General features: G+C 40.1%; 1 protein-coding gene across 4 annotated transcripts in view; it reads right to left on the reverse strand.

Moving 5' to 3' along the window:
* Positions 1-5,826: 5,826 nt before the first annotated feature.
* LOC101466894 (rho GTPase-activating protein 6) overlaps positions 5,827-13,675 on the reverse strand; it is a 140,798-nt gene continuing 132,949 nt past the window's right edge. For 3 of the 4 annotated variants that reach the window (XM_004552607.2, XM_004552609.2, XM_076879983.1), the window contains exons 10-14: positions 11,857-12,036; positions 9,592-9,683; positions 9,267-9,496; positions 9,036-9,107; positions 5,827-7,506 (exon numbers count right to left, since the gene is read on the reverse strand). In XM_004552607.2, coding sequence (XP_004552664.2) covers positions 6,974-7,506; positions 9,036-9,107; positions 9,267-9,496; positions 9,592-9,683; positions 11,857-12,036 — 1,107 coding nt within the window. In that variant the 3' untranslated portion in view covers positions 5,827-6,973. The remainder of the gene's footprint in view (positions 7,507-9,035; positions 9,108-9,266; positions 9,497-9,591; positions 9,684-11,856; positions 12,037-13,675) is intronic. The other variant, XM_004552608.2, reaches the window with a different exon arrangement.

The raw sequence follows: 13,675 nt of genomic DNA on the forward strand, positions 1-13,675 counted from the left end.
GTTCTTAAACTGTTGCGTTCCAAAAAAAAGTGACCTCCCTTGCACGGCCTTTGGAAACATGACAAAACAAAGCGAAATGCACATTTTTGTTTGGGGCACGCATGAATCCCCTGCAAGAGTGGGGCTGAACCCTTGTACTGGCGATTACAAGTGTCTCTGTGTGGATGAGTTCATGCATACCTATTTGTGCATGTGTACTTTTCTGGCAAATTGTTTTTTAGCTTGGCCAACTGGAGAACGTTACTCGGGGCCAAGTCATTAGCTGCTGAAATAAAGCAGCTTTGTTTTGTTGTCATGCTCCACAAAATTCTATTTAAAATCCGGCTCCCTTCCAGAAACTGACAATAAGGGGACAAAAGGGAAACAGAAAGAAGCACACTAGGAGTACAGTATCTGAGACAAACTGCTTCTGGGCTCCTTAAGTGATTGCAATTAATCACAGGCTCCTTGAGCAGAACATGACTTTCTCATTCAAAGCATCACAAGGATGCAGTCCACAACAAAAGCTCTCAGTTGTGTTGTGAACAACTGGGGTGCTGGAATGAGGGTGCAGTTTCTCTGATAAATAGCAGGAGAGCTAAGCAGAAAAAATGTAGCTGACAAAATGAAGAATGCAACAAAGAAAAAGGTTCTCAGATTGCTGCTGTTGTTGGGGACTTAAAAGTGAATATCTGATTGTGAACTGAGATCCAATTACTTTCCAAAGTTTCCAGACTCTGTCAGAGTTGATCAGAACTTCTGATAATCTGCGAGAAAGTAAAATAGAGTCAAGGATCAATGAAAAGTGGGCACTGCAGATCTTTGGATGAATCACTAATGAGACGGTGACTTATTTTCATTATTTCTTGAGTCTGTCTCCATTTCAAATGCTGGCTCGTGGCCACCTGTCGGTTACAGGCATTCTCCAAGTCTGTGTCCCCTTGCACACTTAGTTAAACACCTAGATGCTCATCCATTACTTCTTTCAATGAGTCTAATGTTCTTCTATCAGTTAATCTGACTTCTCTGTGGGTGTGTTAGGTGATTTAATATTCTATCAGGCAGGGGAGAGGAAAACTCTCCCTTCTCTACTTTCTCTTTCCATCACACATCTATTCTCACATTTTTTTTGCCTTTTACTTTGCAATTTGTGACAAGGTATAAATGGTCACCACCTGCGACTAGCTTGAATCCTGTTATTCTTACTTGAGGTTTTCATGATATGCAATGAAGGAAAAGCAGACCACATAACCCGAAAAAAAGATGTTTTATCTATTTGAGGCTCTTGGCTGATCTCTAGTGGCAATATTGGGAAACTACATCAACCACTTGCACACACTTGCTCATTTTTTGACTAAGAAAATAAAAGCAGAAAAAAAATCTGTTAATGGTATTTTGGGCAGTGATGGAATACAAAAAAACAACAAAAAGCCTCAGTTTGAAGTTTCAGAAGTTCCCATGCGGGGCAGTGAAATCATTTTCCCATGCTTGATGTTTTTGGTGATTCGTGGGACAAAGCTACCGAAAGCCACAGAATTTCAAATGAATGCTGAGCCAAAAACACTTGAATCTGATTGCTTATTGTCATATTTACACCAGGATTTCAACAGAGCGCCCGGGTGTCTTGCCACAGACTTCGACTGGCTCCATTATACTCTGTGCGTTTTGAGAGATGACTCACTTCATTGCTCTGCAGACCACCACCTCTCTTGACGCAGCACTTCACTCACAGGCATGTATTTTTTTTCTAAGTGTAATAAGTTTTTGAAGGTGAGACTGTGAAAGTGCCCGCGTGCGCCTCAGTCTGACATTTACAGTCGAGTGACTCACAGTTTTTTCTTCTTTTTTTTTTCCTTTTGTTTGTTCTTGCATCTAAAACAAGAAGCACAGATGTCAAATGAGAGCTGTGTGTGACAGCTTTCTCTCAGACTTCCTGGCTCATGTTCATTTTGTTAATGTTCTGCTGGCTGGTTGAGGAGTTTACATGGCTCCCTCTCCACCTTTTATCTTTCAGCACCTAACAATCTACACCGCCTGCTGCTTTGACCTCCTCCATAATCATGTTCTTTGTGCATGTATTTTTTTTTTAAACTCAGATTCCCAACATTAAAATTTTCTTCTCACTTTTACAAAGTAAATTAAATTTCACTTCATAAAGTTTTAAATTTCTCCAAATTAAGAAGACACGCAATAAAAAAATTTTAACGTAAGCTTCCATTTATCTTTCATGAAAGCAAACCTGATTACTAAGTGCACTTTGCATTAATAGAGTCATAATGGAGTTCAGCTAATCTTTGAATGGACCACTGTAAATTACACTGTAATCCACACATTACCAAGAAGTACTTAACTATGCCTTAAAAATGGTGTTAGGTACCCTTTCTATAGAAAATATAACCATATGGCTGCAATTATGCAGTATCTGCTGGATAATGAGGAAAAGAAAATAAGAGATTCAAATCAAAGACTCAAAACACTCAGTGAACTTCTCTTAATTGCAACCTAGAAAGCTAAAAAATAATGATTTCTATTTGTTCTGCCAACTGAAGATAATTGGCAGCTGTTTCAATGACTGAAAATCACCAACACTCACTTTAATGGGGAAAAATGAAGAACAGCATCATTAACACAGACTGCTAACTTTCTCTCAATAGCCAGGTCCACATTTGCATGTGAGTCCACAGATGAAATGAAACAGTGAAATAATGCTCTAAGTAAGTCAATAAGACTTTGAACACTGTGAACATTCAAGAAAGATATGATCGTATTATCTGGCACACACCAAACTTAAAAACACTGAGCAGAAAAGAGCATTAATCTAATAAATCATGAAACTATTGTAGATTTGGATACTTTTATTCAGTGCCACATTGTACACCGTGTACCAAAGAATAGTGATAGACTATTGCTGTCTCCAGTCAACCAAAGTAAGTTACCCTATAGGCCTACTTGCGATTTACTAAAGACATTGAAACATTTAACAGTGACTACTGCCTGTTCTGACCATAGATAACACTGCATTATTTTACAGTAGGGAAACCAAATTTATCATGGCTACTGGAGATCTTTTGTCCAGACTGCTAAACACAATTTTGCAGAATGAAAGGATGCCTGAGGAATGGAGAAGTGTGCTGGTGCCTATTTCCAAGAACAAGGGTGAAAAGGAAAGCTGTAGTAACCACAGAGGGACAAAGCTGATAATTCAATGAACAGTGGGGTGAAGAAGAAGAGAGTGCAGAGAACATATGAGTGGGTGAACACAAGCGTCAGGGTGATTTGTGAGAAAAGGCTGGCAGCAAGAGTGAAAGGGAAGGTTAACAAAATGGTAGCGAGACCTGCTATGACATACGTGCCTTCTAGTGGTCAACCTCTGCAGCATCAACACTCATAACATGGTTGAAGCATGTCTCTGCTGCCTTTTATTTTTTCTTTGATTTAAATTTTTTCATTTACTGGCCATTTTAAATGCTTATACAGCTATAGAAAATAGTATGTTGGGCATTATTAATATATCTATAAAGCTCGCATTTTTGTGTGCAATTGGTTGTTAGAATAGAATAGAATAATCCTTTAATTGTCCCACAAGGGGGAATTTGGTTGTATCAGCAGCAAAAAAAACACACATATACAAACAGAATGTTATAGTTTCTACAAAAAATTAAGTAAAATAAAAACAATATAACATAAAACAACACTTATTATGATTAGCTTTGTATTGACTCAAGAGTCGGCAGTTCGTCTTGTAATCGGAAGGTTGCTGGTTCGAGCCCCGGCTCGGACAGTCTCGGTCGTTGTGTCCTTGGGCAAGACACTTCACCCACTGCCTACTGGTGGTGGTCAGAGGGCCCGGTGGGGCCAGTGTCCAGCAGCCTCGCCTCTGTCAGTGCGCCTCTGTCAGGGTGGCTGTGACTGCAATGTATCTTGCCATCACCAGTGTGTGAATGTGTGGATGACTGAATGTGTAAAGCGCTTTGGGGTCCTTTGGGACTAGTAAAGCGCTATACAAATACAGGCCATTTACCACCTTTTCCATAAAATATTACACTGTGTGCGTATATCTGTGTAAAAGACTAGATTGTAAAATACTATTAAAAAAATACTGTTCCATGATAGAAGCAAGCAACTGAACAACACTATCGTGGATAACAACATGCTACACCACAGAATGCTATATAATAGAAATGCACAGCAGTTGTAAACTTTGTCATATTTAATTCCATTGTAGCATACTGATGAGGACTCGCAGTACAAAAAGCAAATACCAGACATTCCATTACAACTTGGACCCAGTAAACCCCACCAAAATATAAAAACAGAACACAACAGCACAACGTTTCTTGGAGTTACAACGTGACATCGACAAGACAAACATCTCGATCTGGGGAAAGCCAAGACCATGGTGGTTACTGAAGAACTGCCTCTTTTCTGAATAAAACTTGTTATATTGTATTTTGATATTACAACACTCAAGAGAAAATAAAATAATACAGAAGATTCACAATGAACCTTAAGCACTGCATGGAGAAACAGCTTTAAAAAGCAAGACCTATGGCACATTTATTTCCTGACATAGATTTGCATGTTTTCACAAAAATATAATCACAAGCTTTGATTTTAAACTGAGTACAGATGGACAGATGGATTCCCATGGATATTGTGAAGTGTAAGAGCAGCAACAGGCTAACATACAGAGTCTATCAACAGATGGCGCCATAGGCCTTTCCACAATCCGTGCATTTCTTGCACGTGTGAGAGGCTTGTTCCCATTGACTTGTCAATGTTTAAGAAAATAAAATGTGATGATGATTCATAGTCCATCTTCCTATTTAATGCTGAAGTGGCTCCATATAAGCAAATATTACACCTTAAGATGAGAAAATGTGAAATATTTGCCAGCAAATACCCACTTGACTACGACATTTGAGAAGAGTTGGGCAGGTTGGCTGTGGGTGTAGATTATTATAAAAACAGATATTCACAAAGTTGCCTTCAACCTTAATTAGCAACAGCAGTGCCACACAGAAGTGAGAAAACATCACATGAAAGCTTTTTTTTCCCCAGCATAACACTTGGATCACAAAAGCATCATAATTTCTTTTTAGGATTCCTGGAAAAACACATCATTGCTAGTAGACGGGAAATTAGTTTATACCTAGCTGGGATATCCAGCTTGCACCAATGACTTTTTGATCATGTTATGATCTAAGCAACACTTTCAGCAGAAATTCAAATCAAATAATACAATAAATTTTAAGTTTTAAGAAAATTTTGGAGAATAAAAAGACAACATCTGCTCTGTAAAACATTTGTAATGATGGCAAATTTCAACACTTCCAGATTCAACCTTCTGATTCTACATGACTAAGAAATTCTCAGAAAGCTCTGACTGACGTGCACAGTTTTTGTATCAGTGAGAAATGTAATAAATATCCACAAAAAGGTTTAAATGTTCATTAATACATAATTCTAATTTAGCAGTTTTAGGAATGGAAATATGACAACGAATTCCTGTTTCAGTACCGTAGACTTTTATGAAAGCTTCTGAAATATATGCACAAGTTTCATTTTAATGGCCAACAGGGGGCGATAGTGCTGGATTCAAAATAATTTAAAACTGTATGGAAGTCAGTGGGGAAAACACCCTTCGGCTCATTTGATCTGTGGGCTCGGTAAACACTTTTCTAGTTTATGGGCTCATTTGCTAGTTTCAAGTCATTCTTAATGAAACACGATGCCCAGTTTATTAATTATGGTACTTACTAGAGTCAGCCAGTGAGAATGCCCTGTCCCTTTTCTGATGACCTGTCAGTAACGATAACACCTCAGTGAGCGTGTGGTTTCCCTCAGTTTCAGTCAGATCCAATCTTTATTCATAATGTCCAGTTTTGGCAAAAATGCTAACCTGGAGGATTTCAGAGCTAGTGGTTACTTCCATCTATTATTTACAGTTTATGCTTTGTGCTAAAATATGAAATTCTTGATAAAAATGCCAGTAACTTAACTCTTGAGTCTTACAAAAATTAACCAAATGGATGGAATCAACACAACTGAAAAACAATGATCCTTTAGTTTAAAAAGAGAGAGAGATACTTTGGCACATTGTTTCTGCAGTGCAGCAGGTGGCGAGAGCACAAGCAAACTTACAGCAGATTGCTTCATAATTAGGTTTAAGCGTCTTACTGCAAGTGAAGCATTTTACATTCAATATCAAAGACAGAAACAGCAGTCTGACAAACACCAACATCTGGACTGTCGATTAAGGGGCTGGCTTACATTTAGGTAGATACTTTTAGGCAAATTATACACTTTACATATAATATTTAAGCACGTATGTCAACAATTTGTGTATTCATGTACATATATATACAGTCAAAGGTAATCTGACATCAAAAAGCAACTCAACATTTGATCTTTTCAGAAAGATGCCGCTGAATTACATCATTAGTATACACACAACAAGTCTGTAATTAGCAGCAGTTACTAACGCGTACATCTTAGTGTGTGGTGACCAATGTAAAAATGATGAAATTAAAATGTAAAAAACTTAAAAAATGTTTTCCTAATATTCTCCATTGAGATATGAAGACTGATGTCGCTCAAAAATAGAAAATCTGAAAATATTCTGAACGGATTTTTTGAGGTATTTCGGGTAGGCATTTTTAAAAAATGCTCCTAACTAAATGTTGACATAATATATGGGCCAGGAAATTGAGCAACTTTTTTAACATCCGAACAGATCAACAAATACTAGTGGCTCCTGGATGTAAAAGTCTGTTGGAGGCAGCAGCTGCACACGTAAACAACAACGCCACGGCGCTAAGTTGCAGGACAGCACATGATGTTCATAGAAAGCAGGAAATCAGTGAGTGAATGGATGAGAGGGCAGCAGAAATAAAAAGGGAAAGGATAGGGATAAGGAGTGATTGTCATTGGAGGGGTTTGATCTTGTCTTTGATTGGCCAGAAGAGGCTGAGACAGAGTACATTGTCTGAAATCACACCAGAGTTTCTGGCAGTGTGTCAGCATTGTCCGAGGATAGCAGTTGCCATATCTGCCACCGGTCCCTCTGCCACTCCTGCCACTCTGGACTCTGTGCGACCACTGGGACTTCTGTTGTTGAAGCCGAGTTGCTCTGTCCTGCGCTCGACCTCCCGTGTGGCTGCTGAGCCGTCGCAAGCTGAGGGGTACTTTGTGAGCTAGCCAGTCGATGGTGCGCATTATAAGGGGGAGGAGAGCGTCCATCGAGGGGGCCGCCTTCTCCGGCTTGAGGTCTGAGGGTCGAGTTAACTCCATGTCCCCTTTGCGAAGTCACAGAAGGGTTGATGTTTAGCTGCAGGCGTGGTCGCCCCTTGTCCGCATGAGGGTTGGTGCACACTCTGGTGACCGGTGGGTGGAGTCTGCACTCGGAGATGTCAGGCGTTGTCTGAGTCCGTTGTACTGCTGTCTGATGCCTGCTATCACTATGGAGTCCATCTAGACCTTCCTGTGAGCTGCGGGAGCTTCCTTCTGACATGTTGCTATGGGAACCTAAGAAGACAGCATCACTTCATCAGTAAGATTGTCAACGAATATTGAGGGAGACACACATCTCCATTTAGTGACTGATATAAAATTGTACAAAGAAATGTAAGAAAGGCTTTTATTAATAATTAATTTTTATGTTATTGATAATAAACCAAATACTAATTTACTACATAAACCTATTTTTGGTAGATTGAATCACTAGAATTCTCAGTCATCTTATTATAATCATCATCTGTATATGTATGAATATACATATACATACACATCTATGTACATATGTCTGCATGTGTCCTATCTCCTCCTTAATCTTAACAAAACCACATATACACACATACAGTAAGTAATAACATCTATAAGGTTCTAAAAGCCTTTATTATTTAGTATTATTCTCATATGCGGCATCCCCCTGCAAATGCAATGTTATGTTCACGATTTGCAGTTTTTTCATGTGCCACATTCAGTGTACGTTACCCATTCGTAACTTAACGTGTATCCATGATGAGTCATCAGTAAATACAGAACAAAGCCTTAAAAGCACTGGTTTTGGGGGTTTTGTGATGAAACATGGTTGTGAAAGTACAGCCTTATGCAAAAACGTTTCTGGTTTCTGTAGCTTATTTTAAGTTTATCACAACTGAATCGGGGGATGGGGAGTATAATGTGTCATACTTTGAAAACCATGCCCACTGAAAGAGAAAAAGCCACTCAGCCCTATAACTAGGGGCTGACATGCTAAAAAAATGCCTTTACTTTACTGAATTTTAGGTGTTAAAAAAGTTGCTGCCTTTACCTAAGGTACTTGCCAACACGGTCAAAAGCTAAACGTCAGCTAAACCTATAAAAACATAGTAACTTGAAAATGACAACTGAATATTTGACCTATTATTATTAAATATCAAAAAGTATATAAAGTGTAGAATTCAAAAATTAGAGTCCCCAGTTTTGCCGTTCTTCCTGCTTCCGGCATCTTATGACTTTTAGGTATTGTTTTTGTTTTTGTTTTTGGCTAGCACATGAGGTATTTTTAACCTAAACAAGTCAATAGAAAGCTATGACTACTCTTCCTCTTCCAGTCTGGGTAAAACTTAATGCCACCACCTTTCTTTCTCTATTAAAGCTAAAAATGTATCAAGGTACATGTAGTTTGTGGATGTAGGTTGCTACGCAAGCATCCAAGGATTAGCTAACTCCAAATTTGGCTAGTTTGGGTACAGTACAGTGATAAACCCAGTGTTTCAAAATGCCAGCCCATAAACGAATAGGTATCATCACAGAGACTCTAGCAATCCTTTTATACAGTCAATGGTTAATTAGCTTTTAACCAGGATCGTATGTGCTGCCTGGCTACACAGATAAAACAAACGGTCTGCAAAAAGTGGCCAATTTAATAATATAGAATGTGCTACGTGCTTCAGATCTGTTCCTGTCATGGTTAATAACTAACACCATGTCTCAAGCGCATAGCGCTCTGGCTCATTAGCCACTTGAAACAAAATTTGCAGCGGGCATGGACTGACTTGAAAATTGTTTACCTGTATATGTTTGATTCTTGAGTGCCGATTTCAGAGTACTGTGCCATGTGCCCCAAATGTTAGCATGTTCTTCTGAAAAAGGCACAAGAGAGGTCAAATTCCTGCCACTTCTGAGTTATACAGAACATTTATTATGAGACATGTTGCTGATACCCAAGAAGAAAGGCCAAAGTGTGATAACACGTGCTAATCACCTATCTCTGTAAATACCAGACATTGTGCATCTCTCACCTTTATAACCCCAAGTGACAGCTCTGCTCTGCCCCACTAGAGAGTACTGTTCTGGGACGCGGTAGAGCTGCTCACTGGCCGGGCTCCCTGGTTCCCCTCTGCGCTCACTCAGGACCGGGGAGTTGTTATCATAAGGGGACACTTCACCACTCGACGCCTTGTTGGAGTCGCTGGACGAATGCCGCTCGCTCAGGACGAAGGGCTCCTCTGGCTGTAACAGGTCCGGACTCCTGCGGGAGGAAAAAAATAATTAAAATGGGTTCAAATAGTCGGAGATTGAAGGAAAGGGAAACACAAGACTAAGCGCTCTATAGGTGTAACTCACTGAGATGCTTTTCTCCTCAGAAGGTAGTCGACCACATCTGGATCGGTCTCCAAAAGGCTCATTAAAACTTCGTTTTGCAGATCAGGAGGAACCTACATAAAACAACGTAAGCAAAATAACTGAATACTTAACATCCACCCACCGATGCTGCATTTATCTTCTAAAGAATGGTCAGATCCTTGTAGTCCTTTCTACTGCAAGGATATCAAAATGTACTGGATTTCTAGTAATGAAAACTTTATTTTTCCCTTTTCCTTGCCTCAGTATGATGGGAAGAAACGATAATAAGTTAATGATGTGCCTTGTTACCTTCATTTCCAGTGGACTTCTTAATCTGATCTTCTAATTAGCTGATTTTTATGCTTATCAGACATGCGGATTAAGATGAAGAGCACCGTCCAAAAACCTAATGTCTGCAAATGACTCCCATCCTGAAATGCTTTGAAAGTAAATGTCGCTCACTAACAAATTCAGACATAAGCAGGTTACAAAACAACTTGCAGATGTCATTCATAGAACTTGAGCTGCCTACAAATCTGTTTTTACTCTCTAAGACGCGCAAGTCAGTCCCAATTCACTTTATGCGATTAATGGCTCTTCATTGGCTTACTGCAGGAATGTAAGCCTCCGTGGCAGATTACGAAACATTAGAGTTTCAAAGTTGCGGACCTGAAATGACCCAAACTGTTTTCCCGTTTGAGGGACAGAAAAGAACAAAAGCAACTGATGAGGCAGTAATCTGTGTAATACTGTGACCTCTTCTGACAGCAAATAAAAGATTTAATGCATGAATGTTCGGCTTTTATTTTGGAAAAACAGGTTCAAGTATCTGGATGAAAACTTTAAGATGTTTTTGATTCGTCTACATATTTGTTTTTTTGCTTTTTTGTTTTTCTAAATTTTTACTTTATCTCATCTTTTCCTTCTCATCTGTCTCATTACCAAAGGCCAAATTCCATTTTCATCAGCACACAAGACACAACAGAGAAGATTTTCATCCTATCCTGTGCTAGGGCCTTGAGCCACCCCCTCTCTTCTAATGGCCACCACCTTTTTTTTTTCAACCAGCATGAACTCCCTAGTCGTCAGGAGTCTTCAGGAAGAGTTCTCCAGGCTTTTTGAAGGACATTCAAAGCTCTTCTTTAGATGTTGACTGCCTTTTATGTGATCTCCCCCAAAAGAAATTAGGCACTTGGTGGATCTGTGGTGCCTGATTGGGCATTTAAGAGGGGTTGTGGTCCAGGGTGGCTTGGGCCTCTTCATCATGTGGTGGGGGCTCTGCCAGGGTTTGGGTGGTTCTCCAGGGTCTGTGGCCCCATCTTCGGCTTGTGCTGAGGGAGCCAGCCTCCGGCGGGGTTGGCTGCTCGCTGCCTCTGGTCCCCTGACACCTCCATCCCACCCCAGAGCTTCGTCTGGGGCCTCCCTCTTCTCTAGGCTGGGGTGGATGCATTGTTGTTGTCGGGACGTGTGGCCCTGGATCTTCAGTTCACTTGTATGCCGTGGACAGCTGGGGCCTCCTGGGTCTTTCCCTATATGCCTCTGCCTCTAAGTCGGGTAGCATTATTGCAGTCTCTCACCCTCATTTTTCAAGCATGGTCTGTGACAAACACTCACACACAGACACTCACAGCCTCTTTCTCTATCTCACGCACATACACACACACACAGCAAAATTGTATATTTGTTTGTGTACCCCCCTCTGTTTTGCCTTTTTGGTGCTGTGTATCATATGATTGTGCCTTTAAACAGAAGCAGCAGTTGGACACCCTGCTTACTTCACCCTCAACTTTTTCTCGCCCTTTTCTTTTTCTATTTCTCTGCTTTTTTCTCTTATCTTTCACTAGTCTGGCTTTTATCCTCTGTCTGCTCTAGAATAACATCCACAGGACCTACAGAGCAGGCAACCATACACCATATGGTTGGTGAGCAGTAGGGCTGGGTTTGAGTCTGACCCGTGGCCCTTTGCTGCATGTCTTCCCCTCTCTCTCTCCCCGCTTTTCCTGTCTATCTACATTATCTGTAGCCAATAAAGGCTAAAAGACCAAAAAAATAAATTTTTTGAGAAAATTGTCAAGTACAAGGGCTGAACTGAAAATGCGTGGAAAAAGCAGCCGAAGTCCAAATGAAACTCAGGGAACTATTGCTCAAGACCACTTAAAAAAATGACAACAAAGATTGGCGGCTTGGAAGCAAAATAAAAAGAAATGGAGGGTTGCTCAAGACTTTTGCACAGTATTTTATTTTTAGAAATCTTCAGCGACTGACCATGAAGAGTGCTTGGTAGCTGGCGATCATCTTTTCCAGCACGGCGATGACGGCCGTGCTCTCCTCAGCCCTGGCTGAGCTCTGGACAGTGAACTCCTTGTCTGTGCTCTTCTGCTTGTGGAGGAGGTTGGGACCAAAGATGGTGGCAAGGTTTAAAGCTGTCATCTTGTTCCCTGTGATCTGGGACACAAATGTACCAACCTATTAATAATGGCTCACTCAGTAATTCCTCAGGCTCAGTCTTTTACTATTAATTTAAATGAACCGCAACCGTATGGTAGGCCAAACTAATGAAAAAAAACATTTTTTTCAATACAATTCAGTTATATTATATTTATATAGTGCCAAATCACAGTAACAGTTGCCTATGCGCTGTATACTGTAAGGTAAAGACCCGACAACAACAGAGAGAAACTCCAACTATCAAACAAGCCCCTTTGAACAAACACTTGGCGACAGTGGGAATGAAAAACTCCCTTTTACCAGGAAGAAACTTCCAGCAGAACCCGTCTTTTTTTTAATAATAAATTTTAAATACGATTTCATGAACTAGAGACATTTTTGTTTTTCAAAGGGTGAGAAATAACAGAAAAATTCGGAATGCCTATTTATTAGAGTAACAACTTAATGGACAGCATCAAAGTTTACATAGAAGATTAATGATTAGTTGTACTCAATACAACACGGAAGACTCGGAATGGTGTTGAGGTGAGGTCGAGGGGTTGAGTTATGTGCTACTTTAACAACAGTCGCCATGCGTGCATGCCATGTGTTTCCTTTGTGTTCTTGTCTCCTGCCCGTTTTTCCGGTCTATTGGGTTTTTCTCTGGGTCCCCACCACTACTGTGCTGGCGTTTGGCTATGTATCTACTTCAAGTAGACGTAAAAGCTGCGCGCCATTCAAATGCTAAACAAACCAGTTTATATCATCAAACACTCACATATCAAAAGTGCTGACAAACCCAAGTTTTAGCTAGAATATTTCAGTAGATGGGTCTGTGTGTTTGCATATGTGTGTGTTTTACCTGGTGTATTAATGCAGGTATGATTACAATATTTGTGATATTTAATTTCCATCCATTTTCCATTTGTTTTGAAATTCAAAGAGAAAAACAATTTTTAACAGATAAAGGGCAAAGGCCGCATCACAGACACCAGGGACAATTTTCTCATTTCTCTTCCATATTAGGAGATTTTTTTTTTTTAATAATTCCAAAAGAACTGCAGAAATTATCTTCTGTAATAACACAGACTTGGGAGTTCTTCCTCCCACTTTCTCCTCCCTCTCACATTACCATCTCTCATCCATTCCTTTGGAAAATCTCCCTTCCAACTTCTGTGCTGTGTTTCTTATCAACCCCCACCCCTCTGCTTTTTGTCACTTTAAGCTGAAGATAGATGAAAAGTAGCATCATGGGGGTTTCTGAACACGAAGCGCAGGCGAGCACGACAGCTGTCTCTGGCTTTCTCTGGGTTGTGTAATAGTGCATGTACTTTTGGACAATCGACATCTAAAATTAAAAGTCATTTAAAGCTTTGACAGCTTTTTAAAAAACAAATTTTCCTTTTTTTCCTTTTTTTTTTAAATATTTCTTGTTGAGTTTCCTTCCTTTTCCACTCCCAGTCCCAGCACAGAGACGAGAACCACAAAGCAGCCAAGGAGTGCTGATATTTTCCTAGATGAGCTTGAAGCAATCCGAGTTCCTGTCAGAGTTGCGGACAGAGATACTAGAGCCACGAAGGAGGAATCATACGCATCGATGTTTGGGTTCATTCTCTTGTGTATATAGACACACAGAGACAACAAAACAAAAATCCAT

This window comes from Maylandia zebra, linkage group LG23 (genome assembly GCF_041146795.1).
Source record: "Maylandia zebra isolate NMK-2024a linkage group LG23, Mzebra_GT3a, whole genome shotgun sequence".
Classification (NCBI taxonomy): Eukaryota; Metazoa; Chordata; class Actinopteri; order Cichliformes; family Cichlidae; genus Maylandia; species Maylandia zebra.